The following is a 26,807-nucleotide window of genomic DNA, read 5'->3' as shown; positions in this document are numbered from 1 at the left end:
TCGGCAAATTTCAGATCTGCCTGGCAAACACGTCCCATTGCCAATGGAAACCGCGGCAATAATGAGGTCTATTATTCGTGCCCGCAACATGACACGCCGCGAATGGCAAACACAAAGGCAGACGGCTCTTAAGAGGCCCGAGGAGTTCAGGCTCACCAGCTCCTCTTTCATATTGTAAACAGGCCGAACTGAATTAATACGCCATATTGGCCGTTTGAAAAATAAAACAACAAGTTATTAGCTCTCGAATGTCCAGTCAAAGGCCTAAGTGAGCGTCAATGCCTCTTCAAAATGCAAAATGAGCATGCAGCATTACAGTCAGGGGAAGGAAGCGAAAATACATATTGCTGTTGTTATTGCAGCTTTTTACTTGGAAATATGCACCAAATTGTGTTTCATGCCCCCAAAATTGAGTCTGCCTTTTGACTTCATCTGGCTAAAATCAATCTGTTACAGTTGATTAGTTTCATAAATGGATCAGGAGCCGGGGGGGAAATAAACTCCATCCCCTGAGGTATGCTCAACTCAATCTTTAGGGACGTGGCCCGCTTTTACAAAACCATCTACATTTTTTGTCCCACAAACTGGGCCAGTTCAAGAGCCAGAGGCACACTTATACAACAGTTTGGGCAAGTTGTTGTTGAACAGGCCGACAGGGCCATAAACAATCGCCGGTCCACTTCAAGTGTCACAATGAACCCCTGTGCGCTGTTCAGGCAGCGGTGCACTCATTTTTCATCATGCTGCATCTCCTGCATGACTTTCTGAACCTCGTCTAAAAAGATCACGTCGACATGTGGTGCTTCGTCTGCAGTTCCTTCCAAGAGCATTGCCCTTGTTTACATCTAACATAAATACATAGACAGCGACGAATTGTTTTTGAAACCTTCAATACCAACTCCGTTGGTTGAACTAAAGCCAGTTGGCACTGGTCTTTTTCTTCAGCTCTATTTGCAGTTTGCCTCATTATCAGGCGGCAACCTCCGTTTCTGAAGGGGAAGTGCCTTAAACCTGCATTCCATCTAATGGCCACCAGGGGGCGACTCCTCTGGTTGTATAGAAGTCTATGAGAAAATGACTCTACTTCTCATTTGATTTATTACCTCAGTAAACATTGTAAACATGAGTTTATGGTCTTAATCGCTAGTTTTATTCATTTAGTAAATTATGGTACATTTAGAGTAAAATAAACCATAGAGCAGGGTATGCTTTAGGTCTGGGCTACCTTGTGATTGACAGGTCACTACACTACCAGAGCCGTATATGGCGTCTCTACGTCACTCCTCCACAGTCCAAATATGGTCACTTCCATTCACTGGTTGCAAAAAAAAACCAAGATGGCATCGTCCAAAATGCCGAACTTGAGGCTTTGTTCTTAGTTCAAACCAACTCTGAAGTGTTTACCTGTTTGGTTCTGTTCATTCGCAATAAGGAGTAACTTGGACAACCTGGACCCTATTTTTACCATGTTTTTGTGTGTATAAAGCTCCTTTCCCATTGAACAAAAAACGTATTAACATCTGGCTTTTGTCTTCTGTGGGAAAGGTTACAACAAGAGACAAACACGACGGGGGAACAGAATTTGACGTAACACCGGCCGGCGTGGCCGTGACATTGAATGTGACACACCAGAGATAAAAAGCAGAAAGTCATACTTGTCATTGGGAAAGGAATATATTGCCTATTTTTAGTGGGCTTCCTTGTGTTTAAAAACCCTAAAAGCACTAATTTCAGTGGAAACGGTGTATAAGTGACTAATGGGGACAACGATTTTAGAAATTGGTCGAGTGCTGAGGAAGAACACTGTAGGAGGAGTGAGGAGTTGCCCTCATCGCTCGGGGCAACTCCTCACCATCAATAAACGTTCCACTAAAAGTGCTTGTTTCTGCTAGAAGCGTCCAAAAACATAATGGAAAGGAAATAAAACCTTCTTCTTTTCTTAGTCATGTGACTTGTTACTCCTCTTGGTTATGAGTGAGTGTGACCATGACGCAAACTACAACTAAAAGGCAACAAGGTATCGTTGTTTTCCTTAGTCTGGGCCAAGTGAACCCAACTGGAGGAGTCTTCAACAGCATCAGCTAAATATGTTTTAATAAATAGCGACAGACATAAACACCCTAATGACCTTATTGTTTTTTCGTACAGTTTTTCCTGTATAAGGAGGGACTTACAATCCAAAAAATTACGGTTGGTAGACATGATTGTCCTTGGGATGATGTTTGACGGTAATTTCACTTGGAATAACATTCTCTCTCCATACAAATTAAATGAAGAAAATAATGCTCATTGTTCATTTCAATCATTGAGAACAGAAACTAAAATGCACTGATGCATCACCGAGAAGCTGTGCTGTTGCTATGCACAGAACATCAGCCCTGATAACAGCAGCATCAGCATCCGTCCTGTGCTCCCTAATGTGACCGGCAGGCATAGAGTACTCTACGTATACAGTACAGTAAATATAGTATAGTCTGGATTTACCGCAACCACCCCCCCCCCCCCCCCCCCCCCGGGCAGAGATTTGTTGGTACAGTCTGCTGAGAAGCTTTCTGCTTTGGCCTGCAGAGCTGCTAAGTCAGTATCTTGACTCAGCTAGCCAGGCAGGGCGGTGGGCTTGGCTCACTAGCTAGAGGCTGTTACATAAGCCCCGTGGGGGTGGGTAGCGGTGGGTGGGGACGGGGAGGGGAAAAGGGAGCGGACGAGTGGCAGGACGAATGGGGGAATGGGAGAGCTATGCAGTGGTGCAACGCAAACCACATGCTTGGTACCTGTGGCGCAGAGACGCAGAGCAAGCTGCACACCAGCAGTTACGTAACAGCAGAAGCAGCGGAGCCACGGGAGGATGAGCTGGTACGGCCACCTCTCCCCACAGCTCAAACAGACAGCAGCAGATTACATTTCTGTCTTTACGCTCCTCCTCTCACATGCATTAACATCATAACTCAATGCCAGATGTGCAGCTTTCATGGATAAACTTTGAAAGCAATATGAGGCCTTGGGGGAATTTTCCATAAAGCGCTCACTATGAATGTTGATTTGTTATCCACTAACAGAGAGAGAAAGAGAGAGCTGACAAAGAGCCAGGCACCTGCACAGAGATTGATTATCTGACCAGCAACAACAACCAAAAAAGGCCCAGTTATAGAAGGGGGAGAATTTAGGGAGCTCTTTGGACACAATGGCAGGAAGCCCTGGCAATGAGACAGCAAAATAGCGACACCGACTGTCATACATCAGAACAGAGTCAGATAAGAGTGTGACAATGGAGAATTCCATCCGCCTGCAATGAAAATAGTTATAAAGGGGCCGGAAGAGTTGGTGCTCGGATAAGATGTGGTGTGACCTTCAGGGAGCAAAACAACCGCACCGCTCCTGTGGGAGAGTTTATGTTGTTGTGAAGTAGAGGGGGCTTCCCACTCGTAGTACTCTGCTCTGCACAGGAGCACTGAGACGCTATTAGCTTGGCAGCACAGTTACGAGGGCATTTCACCCTTTGAGGGTGCTTTGAGAGTTACAAGGTTTCTTTTTGGGGTTTTTTGTTGTTCTTTTGCACAATCCTGAAACAAAAAATCATGCAATCCTTTTGTAGATTGGCCCATTTTTGATTAGTGCGTCATTATCGTTTAAGATAAAAAATGTTCTAAACACAATTTACAGTGCCTGCATGTTGTGTTCTATTTCATCCTTACTGACCGCCAGTGTTTAACACTGGATATCTTCTGTCTCGCGCATGCGCAGGTCAAGTTTTTATATCAACAAAGTCACCTTTGACCTCGGATGACCCCCGTCGTCTATAAGTTCCGGTGTCATCCTGAGAGTACATCCACATTACTCCGTTTTCGTTTGGAAACGCATATGTTTTACTACGGTTACACTGAGCGTCCACACTACGCCGACATTTTGGAGCATCGTAAACGGAGGAGTTTAGATACGATCCCGAAGCCGGATAACTTTGGAAACTCCGGGTAGCGTATTCATGTGGACGGACGGAAACGCATACGTTTGGAAACGATGACGTAACACCCGCGATCGACTACCAGGTTAACTGACAACTGATTACAGGCATTGCTGACCTTGTTGTCTTTACTAGCAGCTGTTGTCCAGTTAAAGTCTGCATGTCTGCGGAGGAAACAGCTGTTATTGTAGCGATCGGTGAGCGGCGAGAGAGAGAGAGAGAGAGAGAGAGAGAGAGATCAGTGAGCAGAGAGAGAGAGAGAGAGAGAGAGAGAGAGAGAGAGAGAGAGAGAGAGAGAGAGAGAGAGAGAGAGAGAGGCAGCGCTGTAACTAACTTTAAGTCTGAAAAATAAAACGTATTAAACTTTCCACGAACTGTATCTGTTTGAGTTTATAGAGGAAGATTTGAGAGAAGATCTTCAGTATCAAACACATACTTACGATCATTAAAGACTACTTTATTACTCTGGTTGCTTAGTTACAAAATGCGACAATCTACTTCCTGTTTACATCAGCGCATGCCCAGTGAACGTGAAGAGTCACGTGATATTCGTTTCCAGGCGTGTAATATGGACGGAGATCACTTCGGAAACGATGGCTGAAACGCCGTGTGGACGTAGATCGTTTTCGTTTGAAAACTCTGTTTCCAAACGAAAACGGAGTAATGTGGATGTAGCCTGAGATCAGTCCTTTTTCATCTTCTCGCTACGCAGGCTAGCTACCATGGTAGTAGAAGCTTAAAGCGAAAATGATTTGTCTATGATCAAGACATATTAGAGTTTGTCGCGGTAGCCTTGTGACCACCGGTCGGAGTTGCGGATCTTCGCCCTCCAAAGGCTGCGACAAGCTGTCCGTCTTAGGAGGGAACGGTGTGTTTCGCCGTTCGGCCCCAAACTCAGTCTGATACGGGCCACCTAAATCGCGAAGACAACAATCGGTGAGATCGATTAACATTGTTTCTATAACCATTGTTCGTTTTTTTCCACGGTTGGCAGAGCGCTTCCGCTCTAGCTAATCCAGTGGCGGCGTGCTAGTGGGAGCATAGAGTTACGCTGTCGGGCCGCCCTTCACAGTTAACGGAGCGCTCCTGCTCAGGCTAACTTGGTGAGATGCTAGTTAGACTATATCGGCATTGGCATGGTGTCCATTGATGACTTGACACATTACGGCTGTCACAGTGAGCAGAGCGTCCTCGCTCCGGCTACCTTGGTGCTAACTAGACTAAGCTAATACTCGGATGGTGTCCATTGGTCTTGTAAACACATTACGGCTATCAAAGTTAGCAGAGTGCTCTCGCTCAGGCTAACTGGTGGGACACCAATAGTTACAGCAACTGTCCAAGTGAAGAGAGTGTCCTCGCTCCCCTCTCACTGTAAGGACTGTTTTTTTCTTTGGCCTGTTTCCACAGCGGCAGAATGCTCTCGCTCAGGCTAACTGGTGGGACACCAATATCTGCAACAACTGTACGAGTGAAGAGAGTGTCCTCGCTCCGCTCTCACTGTAGGGACTGTTCTTTTCTTTTTTTTGACCTGTTTTTCCCAGTAGCAGAGTGCTCTCGCTCAGGCTAACTGGTGGGACACCAATATCTGCGACGACTGTCCTAGTGGAGAGTGTCCTCACTCCCCTCTCACTGACTGTCCCCTGCCTGTTCTCGTCGGCAGAGCGCTCCCGCTCAAACTGATTTAGCAGCCCACACCAACTAGTGGGACAAGGGTTCCTCCAGAATTGCGGCCATGTTTAACTCTCTCGGCTGTAGGACCTGTATGGCTCCTCTTCAGCCGGAGGTCGGCCATGACCTCTGCCCCTCTTGCCTTGGCCTCGAGCATCTGAGGGAGGGCCTCTCGGAGAACTCATGCATGAACTGTGGCATCATGCCTCGAGTAGTAAGGGCTGCTAGACTCGCCGAGGTGGAACACCTGATGGATGAGGGCGACCTCCCCCTGTCAGGGCAGCTGAATCCAGCCCAACCTACCCATTCCAAACGCCGGGCTACAGAAGCTGCAGGGGCTCCCTCCAAGAGGGCTAAGCCCAGCAGGCTGTCTTCTAGAGTGGATCTGCTGACTGCTGAGCTTGCTCAAATTAAGTCGCTTCTCCTGACCCTCCACCCTAGTGCAGGGGGGTCTGAAGCACCAGATCCATCCACGGCTGAGCTTGGTCCAGAAGAGGACGTTATCTCACTGGCAGCGTCAGCCAATCTCTTTACTGAGTACAGTGAAGGGCGGCCCTCCCATGCTTCGAGGCCTGGCTCCCGTTCCTCAGCTCAGAGTTCTTCAGAGGGGGCAGTCAATAGCTCCATGGGGTCTGTCATTCGCATGGCACTAGCACGCCTGCAGTTAGATACTCAGCAGCCGGAACCTCCGCCTGCGAGTGCCTTCTTCAGGGGCGTTCCCGTCCCCACCACCTTCTCTGTTCCTCCCTCCGAAGAATATCTGAGGGAGCTGCATGCATGCTGGAGAGACACCGGGACATGGGCCGTATCGGCAACTCCCTCTCCCACCTCATGCTTGCCCTCTCAGCTTCTCTGCAGCAGGCTACTTTCGACGCTTCCCCCACCAGCCTCAGTGATGCTTCACTGCAGGCGTTTGCGCTCATGTCAAGGGAACTTGGACGTCTGATGTCCACCCTGGTCCAGACTCGCCGCCAGGTTTGGCTAGTGCAGTCTCCCCTGTCGGAGACATGTAGGAGGAACCTCCGTACTGTCCCAGTAGAACCTGGTGAGCTGTTTGGGGCATCTGCTATACAGGCGCTTCAGCGGACCGTTGAAGCTAGCCAGACCAGGCAGCAGTTCTCTAGTCTTCGCAGAGACATGCCCGCACACCGCAGACCTAGGGGTCCCACTTCGGCCCCCCGAGGCCGTGCTCAGCCCCCAGCTCACACCAGTAGCCATCACAGGCCTCAGCGTCCCGCTGGGAGGCCGGCTCGCTACCCAGACAACCCTACTTACGTCCCCCCCAGACAACCTCCGAACTTGGGGACTAACAGTCGCCCCCCCAGAGCCTACAGAGACAGGGGGGCCAGGAGATGATGTCTCCGGGCCGGCCGTCGTCTTTTTCTCTCAGCAGCAGATTAGCTACTGGGCAGCTCATGCTTCAGACCCCTGGGTGGTGTCCACCCTAACCCAGGGGTACAAGCTTCAATTCCGACGCCGGCCCCCAGCCTCCAGCCGGGTCAAAATGACCAGCATCACCGACCCGGCAAAATCCCTAGCCCTTTACCAGGAGTTAGCCGCGCTCCTGGCCAAGGGTGCAATCGAGAGGGTGGACCTCCTGTCACAACCCGGGGGGTTCTACTCAACTTACTTTCTTGTAAAAAAGAAAGGCGGCGGACTGCGCCCAGTCCTAGACCTGAGGGGACTCAACAACTTCCTGAAGGTATTACCATTTCACATGCTGAGCACAGCAGACGTCCTTCGGGCAGTTTCCAGGGGAGAGTGGTTCACGTTTGTTGACCTGAAAGATGCCTATTTCCACGTTCCCATTGTGCCTCACCACAGGCAGTTTCTGCGTTTTGCCTTTCAAGGCGGTCACTTCCAGTTCAGGGTGCTCCCATTTGGACTCTCCCTCTCCCCACGGGTGTTCACAAGGTGCGTTGCTGCTGCCCTTTCCCCCCTGCAATCACAGGACATGAAAATACTGCCATACTTGGACGATTGGCTGATCTGTGCACCATCCCGTCTTCAGGCAGCACAGGACACTGCTCGCCTCCTCTCTCACGTGGCCCGGTGGGGCCTCAGGGTGAACATGGAGAAGAGCTCCCTGACCCCTTCCCAGAGCATAGCCTTCATTGGTGTGGCCCTGGATGCAGCCACTATGAGTGCCTGTCCGTCACCCCATCGTGTGGACGACATCCTCCACAGTCTCTCCTCCTTCCGAGGGGGCAGGCGGTTGCCCTACATTCTTTTTCTCCGCCTATTGGGCAAACTGACAGCTGTCATTCCCTTAGGTTTGCTGTCACTGCGCCCCCTGCAGAGATGGCTGAACAGCCTTCACTTGGACGCCAAGTGGCACAGACACAGGGCAATAGTAGTAGGAAAACAGTGCCTACTCGCTCTATCCCCATGGAGGGAGAGAGCATATCTTGCAAACGGTGTCCCCATGGGCTCGGTCCCATTCCACCAAGAGGTGGTCACAACAGATGCCTGCCTCTCAGGACGGGGTGCAGTGTGGCAGAACAGGACTGCTCGAGGGCAGTGGTCTGCTCAAGACTGCATGGAGCATGTCAATGTTCTAGAGCTACGGGCTGTGCACCTAGCATTCAAACATTTTCTACCAAACTTGAGGGGAAAGCATGTGCTTGTCCGGTCGGACAACACCTCTGCTGTGTTCCACATAAACCATCAAGGGGGTACCAGATCCCAAAAGTTACTACGGGTATCACGTGCCCTTCTGACTTGGGCTGCCCCTCGCCTTACCAGCCTTCGGGCAATGTACCTGCCCGGAGAGCGGAACCAGGTCGCAGATTTTCCTGTCCCGTCACAAGCCTCCCAGTGGCGGCTTCATCCAGACGTGGTACAGAACATCTGGGGTCTCTTCGTCAGAGCAGAGGTGGATCTCTTTGCCTCGGAGACGTCGACCCACTGTCCCCACTGGTTCTCCCTGACAGAGAGGACCAGTCCTCTGGGTCAGGATGCCCTAGCTCACACGGCCAGAAGGGCTTATTTATGCCTTTCCACCGTTCCCTCTGATCTTGCCAACGCTTCTCAGAGTTCTTCAACAGGGCCACAGACTCTTGCTAGTGGCCCCCCTGTGGCCAGCCAGGACTTGGTTCTCCCTACTGCACAGACTCTGCTGCAGGACACCCTGGCGCCTCCCCGACAGAGGGACCTCCTGTCGCAACTAGGAGGCCGGATTGGGCATCCCGATCCCAGCCGCCTCCAACTATGGGTCTGGCCGTTGGAGTGCCCGACTGGCTGCTGCCTGGCTGCATAGAACCAGTCAGAAGAACTATCCTGAATGCCAGAGCACCATCTACCCGTCTCCAGTACGAAAACAGGTGGAGGCTGTTTTCTGACTGGTGTGCAGTTCGGAACAAGGACCCAGTACAGTGCCCCGTGCCTGCTGTACTTGAGTTTCTGCAGTCCCTCCTAGATAAGGGCCGGTCTCCCTCGACCCTGAGGGTATACGTGGCAGCCATTTCGTGGCAACATGCTATGGTCAACAATGACACAGTGGGGAGCCACAGACTGGTGTCCCTCTTCCTAAGAGGGGCTCTGTGATTGCGTCCCCCGAACGCCCCGAGGGACCCTGCATGGGACCTACATTTGGTATTGGACACCCTATGCTTGCCGCCTTTTGAACCCCTGGCACAGGCGGAGCTGAGATGGCTGGCGACCAAAATGTTTTTTCTCCTTGCCATCACTTCAGCTAAACGTGTAGGCGAGCTGCATGCCCTGTCGGAGAGTGAATCTTGTCTGAAGTGGAACTCGGATGGTTCAGGGGTTACTTTGTGGCCTAATGCAGTGTTTCTCCCAAAGGTGCTGAGACGCTCGCATATCAACCAGCCTATCCAGCTTGCACAGTTTGACCCCCCATCAGGAGAGGAGAGCTCAAGGCTGCTGTGCCCAGTGCGGGCCCTCAGAGCTTATGAGGAAGCCACGGTGTGCATACGGCGCACGGAGCAGCTCTTTGTCTGTTATGGTGGGCCTAAGAAGGGCTGTGCTCTTTCAAAACAGCGCCTGTCCCACTGGATAGTGGAGGCCATTGCCTATGCATACAAGGCGAGCGACCGTGCTCTCCCATCCGGAGTGAAGGGCCACTCTACCAGGAGTGTCTCCACGTCATGGGCAGCCCTGAGAGGTGTGCCTGTGGAGGATATATGTGCTGCGGCCTCATGGGCATCTCCGAGTACATTTACCAAACACTACAGAGTCAACGTTGCCACCCCTCACCCACTGGGGAGGGTTCTTTGGCCAAGTTCCTCTGCCTGAGCTATATGAGGTAGGTACTTGTGCTTCCTCGTGACTCTGTTGATATAAGTCATCCAGTGTTAAACACTGCCTCTGGCGGTCAGTAAGGATGAAATAGAACGAGAGTTACGAATGTAACTACAGTTCTATGAATCCTGGATGACCGCCAGAGTTCTTGGTCACTCGGAATCCCGTGAGCTCGCAAGAAGATTTCGTAGGACTGATCTCAGGATGACACCGGAACTTATAGACGACGGGGGGTCATCCGAGGTCAAAGGTGACTTTGTTGATATAAAGACTCGACAGAAGAAATCCAGTGTTAAACACTGCCTCTGACGGTCATCCAGGATTCATAGAACCGTAGTTACATTCGTAACTCTCGTTTTCATCTTATAACTTTGACCCTTTGTTTCCAGTTCATGACAGGAAATTGTAAAGTTTTGGTCGCCTAAAAAGAATTATTGTTCAGAGTTAAGTTGTACTTTGCTCCGGATGGCGAAAGCCAAAAACCAAGTCGGCAACGGCCAAAAAACTAAGATGGCGACAGCTAAAAACCAAGATGGTGATGGCTTATAACCAAGACGGCGACAGCCGAAAACCAAGTTGGCGCGAGACAAAAGAAATTCTTCTTCAGCCTTCTGTTGTACTAAACTCCTCCCTCTTATATCACTTCTGGTTCCATAAATTAACAGGATGGCGTCTGACAAAAAAAAAGATGGCAATGTACATAATCATTCATGTCATTATTTAAGCAAAACCTTCACTGGGTCCAACTTTTCAAATGTGAATATTTTCTGGCCCTTGAATAAACTAAATATCTTTTATCATTTTTAGACTGTTACCTGAGTTAATTTAAAGATCATGAGATGACCCGTGCATGCAACGCTGGTCACTCATGTTGGACCCTCTATTTAGACAGATACAGCTGGTTGAGCCTAAAAGGTGATCAAATTCTGTGCCAAAGCCAGTGAGTGAACAAAATGACTTGCAGTAGCACAGCCAATGTAAAACTCCAGTCTGGAGGGAGAGTGGTTTGAGATCAACTTGTGCAACAGGACTACAGTGTATGTTACCTTGGTCATTTACTGGACTTACTCTCTGACGTCAGATTCTGGGAATGACTCGATTGACTCACCATTTAAAACGGACTGAATCCCTCAAAAGCGGAGAGTCAGCACATTTGTATTCAACACATTGTCATTTCAGCTCGACAATAGCCTCCTTGGCGCCGCTGTACAGACAGAGCATTTGATGCCTGCAGAGATCTCTCTGGTAGATCACCAGAGAGAGGCCGAGGGTGAAAGCCCGCTCCCTGATCCCTGCAGGTTTATGTAATGTGATGTCCAGCCACCACATGATCACTGAGGATTGCCAGGGATTGCATAAGAGTGGACAACCTTGTTCAAAGAAGATAGAACCCCGTAGATGGATAGACGCCTGAACTGTGTGACTGCTTTCTGACTTCTGAAGCCAGTCTATTCAGAGAAATCAACCGTTGTCTCATCTACATTTCAGTCGGACCGTATCATCTGAAGTCTTTCATTCTCTCTTTCTCTTTCATTCTCTCATTTCATTCTAGAAATAGCCTCCCTCCGGATCATCTGACATCAAAAGCACTGACCGCGATAATCAAATTAAAGTTTTGCCACATAATTGGATGTGTTTGGTTGATTATACTTTCAAGCAGAGGCACAAATGTTCCTCGCTGGGAGTGACAGATGCAGGGAGAGATAAGAGCGAGGGAGCCACACACACACACACAGATGGGCTGTGGGAGTTTTATAGCACACAGTCAGATATGAGAGAATAGAAATTGTTCCAGCTCTGTTTGTTTTTGAATCTCACATGAGAAAGATCTGATGGTTCTGCAGAATGGAGTCACACTGGTTGAGTTCTGATCTGGCCCACATTAATAAGGAAGACATTTTAACATCTTAATGGAGAACCCCACTGATTCTACACATCAGTGTCTGTTTTCAGGTATTGGGTACTGCACATTTATAAAGTAGATCAAGGCCTTCCATCCTTTAGTGTCACAAGAGGACGCTGACTCAAGTGACATTATAGAGACATCAGACTACATCAGCTCCTGGTTCATTAGCCGCTACTAGCATAACACAACTGAATCATGCTGTTAGACACTACTATCATAACACACCTGAATCATGCTATTAGCCGCTACTAGCATAACACACCTGAAACATGCTATTAGCCGCTACTAGCATAACACACCTGAAACATGCTATTAGCCGCTACTAGCATAACACACCTGAATCATGCTATTAGCTGCTACTAGCATAACACAACTAAATCATGCTGTTAGACGCTACTAGCATAACACACCTGAATCATGCTGTTAGACGCTACTAGCATAACACAACTGAATCCTGCTGTTAGACGCTACTAGCATAACACACTTGAATTATGCTGTTAGACATTACTAGCATAACACACCTGAATTATGCTTTTAGCTGCTACTAACATAACACACTTGAATAATGATTTTAGCTGCTACTAGCACAACACACTTGAATCATGCTATTAGCCGATACTAGCATAACACACTTGAATTGCTTTAAGCTGCTACTAGCATAACACACTTGAATAATGCTTTTAGCTGCTTCTAGCATAACACACCTAAGTCGTGCCTTTAGCTGCTACTAGCATAAAACACCTGAATCATGCTTTTAGCCACTACTAGCATAACACATCTCAATCATGCTTTTAGCCACTACTAGCGTAACACATCTCAATCATGCTGTTAGCCACTACTAGCATAACACACCTGAATCATGCCATTAGCCGCTACTAGCACAACACACCTGAATCATGCTGTTAGCCGCTACTAGCATAACACACTTGAATCATGCTTTTAGTCACTACTAGCATAACACATCTCAATCATGCTGTTAGCCACTACTAGCATAACACACCTGAATCAGGCTATTAGCCGCTACTAGCACAACACACCTGAATCATGCTAATATATGCTACTAATAAATCTCTGAACCACAAGGTCAGCTGTCAAGGTTGCATTGTGGTTAACCTCAGCGGCAAGTTTTGACAAGGAAAAAGAATGTGTGGTATGAAAGAGTCAATATCTCTGGTTCTAAGTCTGACAGTGTAGTGCAATGCTCAATCAGTGGAGTACTCATATAGCTCTTCTCCATCAAGTCATTGTAATTGTGCACTCAAATCACAGTTTGTCTGTGCTGTAATTAAAATAAAACATTAAAGGTGCGCAATACGAAATTCAGAGCATATCTATTGCCTCCGCACGGCTCTGAACATGAAGACGGCTGAGCCAGCTGCTAGAAGCTCACTGTGCTAACAGCGCTAACAGTGCAAACAACAACGACGGTGCTGAGAAAGCTAACAGTGTTTAACCGAGGATGGACCGGATGATGGGAGCTACGCTTCCACAATACCGTAGTTGGTCAGGACAGCGTTATCAGCTGTAACCGCCGCATGAGAGCAGTGCAGAGCGGCGGCCATGAGCTAGCCAGTGGGGAATGCTCGCATGCACTTGCCAAAAGGTCTAATTTTTTAAATACTATTATCATTGCTCAGCATTTTCAGAAGAAATGAACAAAGAAAATAACAAAGAAAAACATGCCTCATATTTCTATTGATATTATTTACCAGATAAGAGTGTTGATTGCCATTGAGCTAAAACTTCAACTAGCTTAGCGAAGGTTATCTCGACTAGCTAAAGTCTTAGTGGCTAACGGTTTCTTTTAATTCCTGCCAATTTGCCATCTAAACAGAGATTTGAAGACACACAATGAGAGGCCCTGTTTTCTGCCTCCAGTCTGACTCTCAGCTGCACGGAATGGAGCTCCCTCAAACCAAAGCACTGTGGGAAAACCAAGGTGGAGAGAATCTCACAGGAACCAGCAGTGTGTATCAGCCAGGTTAAAGGCTAGACAAGAATCAGACAACATTCAGAGATCAGGACGTTCTGCTCTTTGGCCATTGCAATCAGACTCATAATAATACACCACAGGTAGTCAAAACAACACCTTCACTGAAATAACACAGCTCTGCTGGTTGGAATGGCTCAGTGTGACCAAAGTGGGGCAAAGATTTAGAATTAGTTTCGGTTTTCAGCCACTATCATGGTGAGAAATATCAACAAAATGAACTTCAGCATGTGATGGGAACTCTTCAAATGTTATCATTTTAAACTCTGATTAATTCTGTGTTCAGAGAATGTGTGCTAATTTATTGATTTATTTGGCCTACCATCACTTTCTTATTTAAACGTCTAATTTGCAGACATTAGCATAAGTAGCAGTTTAGAGAAAACGTGAGCTGCATGACATTAAATTGTTATTAGTGTTATAGTAAACAATTAGTAGATTAGGAATTAGATTAGTAAACAAATCCTTGGAATACTTCAAAGTACTTTCCAAAATGTAATTAAGGAAAGAGTAGTGTCCAGTATGAAGGCAAATCACTGTCAAAATTTGAGAGCGGAAATTAGATTCACGCATGCGCGCAAATCAAACAGCCGCGCGCAAATTTTACTTTGATGAGTGCTTTTACATCACTTCGCGAGCAAAATTCCCTCTCGCACAAGCAAAATTTCCTCTTGCGCTCGCGAAAGTCTGAGTCTCTGTAACAGTGATATCCGGTCTATCCAAAGATGAGGATTGTAACCAATTAGATGTAGAGACTGGGTCCGCCCATTTACTGTCAAAAAGAAAAACTGCGAGCGACCGAGCAGAGTAAAGTTTCGCGAGCGAGCAGAAGTCCCTCTCGTGCGTGCGAGGGAGAGGGACTTTCGCGAGAGGGACTTTCGCTCGCGCAAGAGGGACTTTCGCTCGCAGAGTGATGTAAAAGCGCTCGACAAAGTAAAATACGCGCGTGGCTGTTTGATTTGCGCACGCGAGCGTGAATCTCATTTGCGCTCTCGAATTTTGACAGTGATTTGCCTTCATAGTCCAGGACCCGTCCTCAGTCCAGCATGAGAGGACGTAGAAGTGGAGGTGTTACGAAGGCACTTCACGTTGAACGTACAGGCTCCATGTAAGTTTAGATAGTTTGCTTATTGTAGTGGCAGATACGATTAAACGACTCGTATTTTTGCTTTGTCTTTAAGGAGACCACTTCCCTGGGAGGAGGGCTCTGGGGTAGACCTCTGGGTGTCAAAAAAAGCACACAGACCGTACAGCCCCCTGGTTGGTGGCATGCTAAACACAAAGACGGCTAACATAAACTACAGGCCAACGCCACACGTAAAGATCATATGATATCAGTTTTATAATTACCTGCTCTCAGAGTTTCAGCAGTCAAATTTAACGTATTCTTGCAGTGCTGTTATTTATTTATTTTTTAAGTGATGACTGAATACATAAATCTAGATTGTATCGACCCAGTAGTAGAGGTGAAATGCTGCCCCTTATTTCTTTGGAACATGAGTTTGTATATTGAGACCCAGGTCTTTGTTTTGTTTGAGTGAGTCCTTACAGTTTTAATTACAATGTTATTTAACCTAATTAAGAAACATCTATCTTTTAAAATGGTTACACATCATAATTTAACCACATTCACAAAGCTCCATTATTTTTCAGGTTTCCTTTTTGTGGCCTGGTGTAATGACGCCACACATGGCTGCCAAAATAGACAAAATAGGTGTGTCAAAATAGGTGTGTCCGTGGCGTTAACGTTGTCCCATTCAGAAACGGCTCCGGGATGCAATGCAGTGTGTGCTGGAGGTGTTGGGTCTGTGAAGGGAAACTGTAGCAGCGCAGCTAATATAGCAGCTCACCAGATCCCTGTGGAGCACCCAGTTGGCATGGAGGTAATGGATCCCATCCAGAATCTGATACAGGAGAGACTTCACCATCCCTCTGGGCAGCTGCATGGGCTTCTTGTTGGCCTTGGAGGCGCGGTGGAACTTGATGATGTGCTACGAGGGCAGTGAGGCACGTCAGTTCTGACTGTGTGGCTACAACATTCACACAAAAAAAACCTCTCCACACCTTGGTGGTGTCTGGTAAATTAGGCAAACTGTAATGCTGTGATTTATGCTTATTGTAATTCTAATGTGGCAGAGAAAATCTGTTTTATTTAGAAAATATTGGGTTACATCGTGTATACACACGTGCAGCGTTGCATGCGGCACAGAGAGACTCACCCATAGGTCGTGCTCGGCATAGTCGAAGAGGAGCCAAACCTTTCTGTCGCTGTGGGACAGGAACACTTTCTGCAGGGCGATCACATTCGGGTGTTTCAGTTCACGTAACAGCTGAAAGACACGAACATAAACGCGTGAATCCTCTTTTAAAACGAGACGAGGTATGTGTTAACATTTGAATTCAACACCAGCTGTGTGTGTTAGCACAGCAGACGTGTGACATTCCTGTATAGGGTTGTTCAGATACAGCCTAAAAATCAGATCTTTATCAGCTCATTTGCACAGGAACAACAAGTGTCACTCGCTACCCAATCATACATCCGGCCCGATTGATACAGCACACGTGTAAACTATTACTACGCACCCGTGGTTAAATACTCTTGTGTACCCTGATAATTCTACATTGTGAAAAAACAAATATATGTTGAAATCAGCAGGAGGAGAGCTAGTTCTTCTTTGTTAGTTTTTTGCTAGTTCATGTTAGCTGTTAGCTGTAAGCAGCCGGTGCACAGTCCTGCTTAGGTAAATAACGGAGGATGCCATGATTTACATTACGTTATCATGACGGAGATGACTCCACACAAGGCTTTCCAATCCAAAAATATTTCTCTACATGATGTTCAAAAATGTGAGGAAAAATACAATTTCACACAAGCCCAAACAACGTCCACTGTTCTCAAACACATATAATATAATATGCAGACGGATCAAGTACATTTGCTTGATAATGAAACTGTGCAGCAGCCACAAATGATAAGGAATAGTGAGATCTGTAAAGAAATACACGCCATTTGGAGGCGTCTTATGAATTACTCCATTTACAGCACAGATACATACTTCGCATAAACATTCATCAGTTTTACATTAATATGTAAAACTGATGAATGTCTACTTTAACATGCCAGTACTGCTGGGAGTTTTGCTCTTTGTCTTGACTTTGTTAATTATATATCACTGCAAACAATTCAAACATGTTTCTTTAATACATCCTGGATGGACACATGAAACTGAAATAAAAAGCATGGAGAATATCATTTCCAAGGAATAGAGATGTCATTGTGTCGGTCAAACACTTTGAGCCATAGGGAAATATGTTATTACTATGGGATGGACATTGTTATTTAATATTTATTTCAATGCAATTTTTGCTTAATATAGCCCAGGATTCGGGTTTACGTATTGTTTTAGTTGTGTGTGTTATTTCTCGGATAATATATCGTAAAATAAAAATAAAAATAAACATTTATCTTACTTATCTTGTCATTTTTCTCAATAACACAGTACCTAAAAAAACTAGCGATTTCTGTCGGCTGTACTTAAAGCTAATAAATCATGCTAATGTGGAACACTAACAAACTATACTATGACGTGCTATAATAAGACATTGAGAGATTAGTCAAATTAAATGAAACACTGATTTACATTTCACACCCTCAGCCTACAATGCATGCAATCCAGAGCTTTAGGCTTTGAATTGCTCAGTGGTATTATCATATTTATTCAATTGATAATTGTCATAATGTCAACGAACGCCACATGTAAACATATGATCAAATGTGATTCCTTTTCATTTGTCTGTGAGTCCCACAGCAGCTGAAGGCCTAATGGAAGTAAGCAGAGAGACAGATACATAATGGAGGTTTTTCTCTGGCATTGTAACAATTTTTTTATTCAGCCATCACAGCTAATACAATATGGTCTGTACAATTTGACTGAAAAGGCAATGGCAAAAGCATAATGCTTATATATGCCTATTCTACATTCAATTAAGCTACCCTCAAGAAAAGAAAATATATAAAAAAGAAAATATGTATATACTGTATATTTCATTCCCACTTGTAACCCTCAAAAATAGCTTTGTAAACAATCATCATGAAAACCAAAAATGTACAGTAAACTTACAAACATCTCTCAAATCATATTTACACTTGTGTATTGAAAAAAAAAAACCTTTGTACACAGTCTGGCAGTGACTGTTCATCGTTTTCACCCACTCCCATTCACACACGTGGCATTCTCTGACCTACCTAAAACACCATCATAATCAATCGTGCTCTTTAGACGGGCCTCAGTGTCTGCAGGGTGTTTCAGTCGGGGGGGCAAACACAACGGAAACGCAGTGAACGCCGTCCCATCGAATGAATTATTCACCTACACAGGCTGTCTCACTGTACTACACCCACGGTAAGCTGCACCGACCGCTGTGACACCTACGTGGTTGTTCTTCAGTGTGCACTTTGCTTTTTGGCTCCACCTTTTTTCACATTTAGACACATGCTGGCTGACTCAAGTCCTATATTTTTATTTCCTAGTAACCGAGTAATGCATTAGGAGGACTGAATGACAAAAAGAAATGCAGTGAACACAACCCTGGCGTCGGTGGTTTTGGCAATCGGATAGCGACGTGAACCTGCAGCTTGGTGATTCTCGTACACGCTCAAAGAGTAACTAAAGTCGTGTAAATAATTTACGGTCTCCGAATCAGGATCTGACCTGCTTGCACAAGTGCAAAGAAACCCCAAAACACATAAAGTTGAACCCCTGCACTTTCACATTTTAATAAAATGGAAAGTGGGACAAACTGAGGGCAATAATGCGGGAATTGTATGCCGGCTTGATTTGAGCTCTGGATGTGGAAATGAGATTTGTGTTTCATCACAACCTTAATCCACAGACTATAATGGGGCATTGTGATAATGAGCCGTGGTCTTAGGGCTTGTATACACCCCCAGCTCTATGGCACCACATTCAACCCTGAGTGCCACACACACACACACACACACACACACACACACACACACACGTTTGACGTGCGATCCTGAATGCGCATCTACTGCATACAGTGTAGAAGTGCTGTAACGGGTTAATGCCTGCGGCGGGTCGTCCTTTAATCACACGGTTGACCAAAGCTTGTTTATTTACTGAAATGATAAGCTTTAAGAAGTGATGTTCAATGTCATCACTTTTTGAGTGACACTTTTCTTTATCACCTCGGGCTGAAACTAACAGCTATCTGCTGATCATCTTCTCGACCGATTGATTAATCATTTTGTCAATATAATGTCAGAAAACCGTGAAAAAAAAGGCCATCACAATTTCCCAGTGCCCAAGGGGATGACCTCAAAAGTGTTCTTTGGCTTCAGCTGGCGCCCAACTCGTGGTGCAAAGTGCTTCTCTTTTCGGTTGCATGCCTGCGTGACTCGAGAACTCAGAGAAGCGGTGGTGGTTTCATATCGTAACTACCCAACTTTTAAGTAGAAATCAATTTTAATTTTTCCATAATCGTCCTTAACCTTGAATCCAAATTAATTGATAAAATCTATTTATCGCCTAGCTCTACTTACCGTATTTTCCGCACTATAAGGCGCACCGGATTATAAGGCGCACCTTCAATGAATGGCCTATTTTAGAACTGTTTTTATATATAGGGCGCACCAGATTATAAGGCGCATAGAATAGAAGCTACTACAGCACAGTACCGGTGTTTACCGCTATTACTTCGGCGACGCCCCTGACTACGGTAGCCGTAATGCTGCAAGTGGTGCGGCTTTGTAGTTTACCAGTCGTACTGAAACATTTTGACAGAGCGCCGTGTACAACCAGTATGGATCAACCAATTAACCAATTGATCCATATATAAGGCGCTCCGGATTACAAGGCGCACTGTCGTTTTTTGAGAAAATTAAAGGCTTTTAAGTGCGCCTTATAGTACGGAAAATACAGTACACACCACTTCCTGTCAAGATCTTGGTTTAGTTTGTTTCCTATTTTATTTTGAAGTTTTTGTGTCCAGTGTTTGTTTGACTTCCTGTCTTGTGGTCTTCCCTCCTTTTTTTCTGTGCAACACCTGTGTTTGTCGTGTCTCGTCCTGTTCCCTAGTTATAGTATTTCCTGTTTTATTTTGTGTTACTCACCTCTCCTCTCATTTCAGATCACTTCACTTTCTGCCTTTGTATGTTTTCACGCCAATGTGGTTGTCTGCCCCACCCCTGATTGATCCCACCTGTGTCTAATCACCCACACCTTCCCAGTGTACTTAAACCCTGTGTTCCCCTTTCTCTGTGCCAGTTTGTCTTCGTCCTCTGTGTCTTACGTTCCAGTGGTTGCCCTAGTGTTCATGTTCCTGGTATCTCTGCCAGTTTTTTCTTGACCACATTCTTTCACCATACACACTCCTTATCGTGCTGTCTGGGTTGTGCTGATTATTTGCTTAAAGGTGCAGTGTGTAGGATTTGCGGGAACCTAGTTCACAGATTGCAACCCACTGAAACTTCTCCCAAAAGCCGAGCGTGTAGGAAAGCGGGAAAGCGCAAATGGCCCTCTCTACAGCCAGTGTTTGGTTTGTCCATTCTACTGTTTGTCCATTCTACTGTAGAAACATAAACAGCTCATTCTAATCCAACGGAAACACAACAATTTGTATTTTAGCTGATTATACACAAAAGAAAACATAGTTATTAATATTATCTTCCATATATAAATGCTACACACTGTTCCTTTAAGCCATCTGATGCATTACTGTATGTCAAACATGTACTTATCTCGGCCGCAAGTAAACAATTTTTTTTTTTTTAAGCCGCTGGTATAATAATATCAAACAATGAGTCCTGGGAAACACTGCGAGCACTTATCATACGTCTGTAATCCGGCCTGAGCCATGGGAATCCCTGTGTCCTGTAGATAAATGTCCCATGTGCAGAAAATCTTGTGACTCACTTTAATGTGCTATTAGGTAAAGGCCAGCTAGTGCGAAGGATTTAGGGCAGACCTCTGAACGTTGGCACCATATTGACCTGTTTCCTGCTGCAAAAAAAGATGTTGATCATCAACGAGGTTAACCGCTGAAAAACCTAATCCAAAACTGTGTAGAACACCATACGGCAATACTGATCCATATGCTTAAATTAGTATTCAAATCAGCAAGAAGAGGCGAGACTGTAAACATGGCAGGAATAAAAAGAACAGGCTTGTTTGTTCCCCTTCTGAGTGAAATAGGTCATGTTCTTGTAAAGGCCCGAGAGAGAAAGCACCCACTGGACAGGCTCCAAATATTTTCAGCTAAACCGGAGTCCTCAAGGCCAGTCCACCTTTAAGGAGGTCGGCATGAGCTAATAAAAAGCTAAGTTGTCGTCAGGTTCCGAGGCTGCATTTCGACCAATGCCAACTGTTACTTGCATTCAACCAAAGCCCGCTAAACTGCAAACTTGTCTACAGACTCTTTTCAAATATAGTGAAACAATTTTATAAACACAGATGCAAAAATTCCGTTAACTCCGTTGTGTCCATTCACTCATATTATTGACTCATTTTGATAGAGAAAATATTTGATTGACGTGACTTGTCGTCGTTGGGGAATAACGGAGGAACTGCTTAACTTGATGTCATCATCACTGACATTGGAATTGTGTGTGGGTCGCGATATCCTATTTATCTAACATTTTATCTTTGGTTATTTGATGCCGATATGAAGCTTCTCATGCTCAAGATATGTTTTTTATTTTAATGGTTTTACATGGTTTCTGGCAAGGTTATTATTTGGGCTGGTTTTTATTGAATTGGGCTGGTTAATTTGCAATTAGGTCTGGAAATTTGATCTGGCAACGCTGGACCTTCCTCCCACCGACCTGAGACAGCTGTAACGAGTACTGTAGCAACATCCACTAAATAAAATTAATAGTGTTCAATTAAAGTGTTTAGATTACATTCACAGCCACTAGTCTAAAACTTACTATGATAAAATGACTAAAATATGACTTATAAAAATGTGTACGAATTATATCTGGTTTAAAGGGGGTTTCAGCTCTAAGAAACAACCCTAAATAACTTGTGTAAGTTAGCCCACTTCTTACGGTTCGGAATTGTTTCCCCGACTCCTCAGACTGGCAGAGGGATGAGGAAAAACAGCTCTACCCGGGATCACCCTGCTCCTGAGGACTGATTGATGGCCTCTCTCATGTATCTGGGGAGCTGCGGGTCAATAAACCTGCTGCAGCCCGCTCTGTGCAGGGCTCCGCCTGCCACTGCTGTCGGCCGGGGTGGCATGCACAACAAGCCTTATCCCGTCTAAAATGCACAAAGTGACGGCCGCTGGCACCGGCGAGAGATCAGCACGACAGGGGCAGCCATTTGGTGACAAATGACTAGGCTGCAGCTTCACAGACGACGTGGTTCAGTGTTCAGGATCCATCAGATCGGAACGAATCGTCCGTAGTTACATTTATTTTACTGCAACACCAGTTGGAGCAGATTGACTAGTGCGTATGTACTGTATGTTTTAGCAGGTTTTCTTTTGTTGGAGTCTTAATCAAACAATGCCGGAAAAACAATGAACTGACGGCGATCATTTGATCACTAGAAACCGTATGTTAAAGCTTCTCAACCTACACCCTCTGCAAATACAACGCAAATATGTTGCTGCTTGCACGGCGATCAGCGTGGTGGGGAAGAATGGCTGATGCAGGCCAGGAAACGAAGGCCGCCTTTATGCAGACCGGGATGGAAAAAAATGAAGTCTGATTTCAGAGCAGGACTGTAATTTTATGTTTCTACCTCTGAGGTGGAAGCACCTTTCGGCCAATTCCTTTTCTTGCAGGAAATCATTACTACTGAGGGAACGATTGCACACTCACATGGAAATAGGCCACCCTAAACAAAATGATGATTCGCACCATATCTGCCCACATGGCAGAGAGGAAGAAAGGGAATAATTTATGAGGTCGGGGACATTTAGCCACACAAAAGGCATTGTGACCGACAGGGAAAACAAGACTCATTTCATGGGAGTAATGAAAGCCACAAACAATGTTTCAATTCAGGGAGGTCAAACGTAATGGAGTGAACAGATGTGAAACAGGAGCAGGTGGATGAATGGACTTTCCACAAAAATAATTAAAACCACTGCAGAATGTCTTGGACCCTTTAAAGTCTTTCAACAGAATCACATTCTGTTGAAACAATGTCATCAAGTGATTTAATTTTTTTTTTTCATAGTTTTGGTATCATTGGTGCTGTGAATAATAATACTTTGATCACTATGGTGGACTGCTGAGCGCTAGGAACATGTTGACATCGCTTAAAGGATGAATGAGAGGTCAGAAGGCAAACAGAAAAATGTAGCCAAAGCTAGCACTGCAAGCTAGCAAGCGAGCTAATCTTCCGGCAAATTTTATGCCCAGCTACCGCTTTATTTTCTTACATTATCACAGTGTTTGTATTTTTAAAAAGGTTAAAATGGGTACATTTCAGTTGGAATTGATTGTTGAAAATGATGTTTAATGTCTTTTTGCAACAGAAATTCTGGACAAAGCTGGTGGAAGTCTTTAGCTGGGCAACGGACCTGCACATTAAAGAATTAGAAGTAAAATATGTGTGATAATACAATAATTTCTATTGAGAGGATCCTTGAATGTGGTTTTCATGAAGTCATGGCGTTAACTTTAACAAAAACATATTGATAGGGGTGGGTGGCTTGCTTCCTAATTAGGCTACTTTATTGCGATACAAGAAGACAAGCTAGCACGGCATTCAAACAGCAGCCAACTGAAGCCTTTAGCTTTCTTTATCTTTCACGTGTCTCTCACGTCGCAGCTCAATCTGGGTCCATGAGAGTCTACGTTTACGTGACACTACAACCCTGCAAGGGGTCATATTACCAATTGGAGTAGTCAAGTTAGCAGCACTGTTAGCGACCTAATTTGCTAGCATTTTTATTGTCCGCTGACCACTATTTGCTAACTTACTATTATTCTTTATATATTATACGTATGGGTGAATGACAAGTAGCGTGAAAGTGCTTTGAGTGGTCGGAAGACTAGAACAACACTAGACTAGGACAAGTGCCATTTTACATTCACCATTTAGCATTACACAAGCTAGCAAGTCCAAGGCCACCGTAAAGTAGCCAACTGACACCTTCGCTTGAGACTCTCCCCGGTTTACAGATCACTTGCTGCTCCAACTTTGACCTGCCGTACTTACTGTAGTTGTTCGCACAGCAATTAGGGATTATTACTGAGCGTTTGGGTGCCGTCACTTCCAAATCTTACCCATAGCTAATCTAGATCATCTGGGTGATCCTCTGACCTCTCGTGATCTCTCCTTCTAATTTGGATGTAGAAATGTTGCTGAGAACAATGTGATCCTAACACGTATAAATGATGGCCCAATTATAACAAATTGGCTTTATTCATTAAGCAATTACTAACTAAAGGTACATTATGTTGTTTTTTTCATCATGTCATTATCTGCTGTTCCTGTTCATAATCATTTGTCCATGTCAATAATTACTGACACCTACTCAAAACGAATGCAGCCAACAACCTGGAGCTCATTTTCAAATTCCAAAAACAAAGTTCCTGTTTTCCACACTACCTGGACTCCTTCCATCCATAAGCTCCAACTCGATGAACTCAACCTATACACAGGCCGGTTGACCTCCTACAACCGTCCAGCAGAGGATTTATCCCAAGTTGCCTGAGCATTATCTAAAAACACAGAGAGCTTCCGTCGCGGAGGTTTAAAGGCGTGTGAAGCAATAAGTGGGCCGTGTTATGCAACCTGCTGCCCGGGTTGAGCTGACAGAGAATGCAGGATGGACAATGAGCAAAATAAATTAAACATCATGAGCTGGATCAGTTAAGTGATGCAAATAGTTGCCTTGTTTACTCGCTACTTCAGATATTAATTTCCTTCTTACTTTCTTTCCGAGACCTGGAGTTATGTCTGTTTTTGATCCTCATCCAAGCTCAAACATCCAAAATAGAATTGAAGGTAGGCTTCGTCTCAGAAGCAGCGGAGGCACTTGAATGCGTGGTAACAACAAAGTACCAAATTTGTGATCTTTATTCGATAAAAATCACATAGAAAATGAATCCCTGTTTTCTGAGGCAACACTGCAACCATTTCAAAAGTCATCGCTTACTAGTTTCACCACCGTATTTGATGCCGCTCTCGCTCAATGATGAACATTTCCGACGTCATCAGAACAACAAACCTTGTCTGTAAAGGGGACCTGTGTTGATTTACTTTAATGCTCGTGCCTTATATTTCAGCACTCCTTGCAAGGAGCACATCAACATGGAAACATCAAAAAAGACCCTGGCCATTTCATGTTGCAAAAAAAACCAAAAACACATTGCAGCCAAACCAACCTCCCTCCACCCTTCCCGCCTCAATTCTACTGCATGTGGCATGCCAGTTGCTGAACTCCACAGTTTGCTAAACGAAGCGAGGTGGCGGTTTGGGAGGCACAAAGAGTCCTTTGTCCTGCTTGGCAAGAAGTTCTTTTTTTCTTTCTATTTTTTTCTTTTCTTTTAGCAAAAACAATTTCTGGTGGTTGTAATGTTCAGGGGAGACAAGCGCGGTGAGGCGATCTCTGCTGGGGAAACAATGACGGGAGGGCCAACTCCTATCTGTAGTCATCAAATTCATGCACAGTATAGGTGTGGAATACAGGTGGTTCCATGTAGTTCTGACACCTGGTTTTGGAGTTATTTCCATGGCCTGGGAAAGAAACACTGGGGGAGTTTTTTTCCCGTGCCATTAATTCTTTCATTGTTTTCGTCATAAGTACGAAAACAATATATTTTTGTCTTTACTTGCTTTTTTCGTGTTAATCACTCATGGCATATGACAGAATACATTCATCAACATCTGAAAAGGAAGGGTGGGAATGGCACAATGACAATAAATGACCCTTGAAGTACTTTAACACAGAACACGAATATCACACGGCTAAAAAGCGGTGCAATTCATTTTCGGGTAGAGCTTCCGCACTCATTCTCAATGAGCTTTTAGCAGCTCCAGTTTAAAACACTTGCGTAGGAGATGCATTGTTAAGCGTGTATCCCTATCTATAACGTGCTAGATTGTATTTCAGCGTCTGAACAAACATGCCTGTTGCATTCTTTTTTTCTATTTGGTTTTTGGTCTGAACGCCCAATGAATAGATTAGTGGCGTCCATGGAAACACTTTGCTATGCAAAGGCTGGAGTATGTGTTTAATTCAATTCAAGGACGAACCAGAGACGAGCACACACAAACATTTTGCAGAACACCAAATGGCTCTTGATACACAGAAGCAAAGCTCCGCTCCCTTTTTCAAAGTCAGCGTTCCACAAGCCTCGGCCAGAAAATTCATTTTCTAATTGCAAGGTTTTCTCCGATCCATCTTTCTTAAAAAGCTGAAACAGGACACGGAAGTTGTCGGGTTTTTTTGTCCACTACTGTACCGAATTGTAGGCCTCGTGGATATCAGTAGATAATGAATATTTGTTAGCAGCCTGTTCTGTTCTGACTGCTCACCCCCGGGAGAGGCCGTCATGGTCTGATTTGATTATTTGGGAAAGGAATGCTGCAACAAAATGCCACGACAAAAAAACACATCCCGTCTCATTTTCTGCTCCCCTGCGGATCAGCCAGATACCAAAAAGCAGGCTGACTTTTTCCATGAACAGAGGCTTTTAGAAAGGGATGATTGTTCCCCCAAAGCTTCAGAGCCAAAGTGAATCAACAGCCATGAGTTTCTCCGCCTGTCCGGGTAACTCGGCATAAGAGTAAGAGCTCTGCATTGCTACCAGCCCATCCTTGTTGAATCCATGACAACACCTAGTGACTCAATGTACACAGAGAATAGATGTGAGACTCCTGACTCATCATCTGTCTTAATGACTAAGCTGTGTTTGGTCTGAATGCCCAGTAACATTGTTTTATAAACCATTTTATAGCTTTTTTAAAACATTTTTCTTGCAACAGAGCAGGAAATTCACTGACATCGGACCTTTTTAAAAATAAATAAATTAAGAA

General features: G+C 45.1%; 1 protein-coding gene across 1 annotated transcript in view; it reads right to left on the bottom strand.

Moving 5' to 3' along the window:
• The window catches only part of cdk19 (cyclin dependent kinase 19), a 62,670-nt gene that overhangs the window by 18,381 nt on the left and 17,482 nt on the right, over positions 1–26,807 (bottom strand). Inside the window, exons 3-4 of the mRNA XM_068708584.1 lie at positions 16,005–16,115; positions 15,636–15,776 (exon numbers count right to left, since the gene is read on the bottom strand). Of these exons, the coding sequence (XP_068564685.1) occupies positions 15,636–15,776; positions 16,005–16,115 (252 nt within the window). The remainder of the gene's footprint in view (positions 1–15,635; positions 15,777–16,004; positions 16,116–26,807) is intronic.

Source organism: Cebidichthys violaceus, unplaced genomic scaffold (assembly GCF_023349555.1).
Source record: "Cebidichthys violaceus isolate CVI_PGR_0920_01 unplaced genomic scaffold, fCebVio1.0.p SCAF_14, whole genome shotgun sequence".
NCBI lineage: Eukaryota > Metazoa > Chordata > Actinopteri > Perciformes > Stichaeidae > Cebidichthys > Cebidichthys violaceus.
The sequence above is the reverse complement of the archived record's forward strand: the minus strand, read 5'-3'. Positions and strand labels throughout refer to the sequence as shown.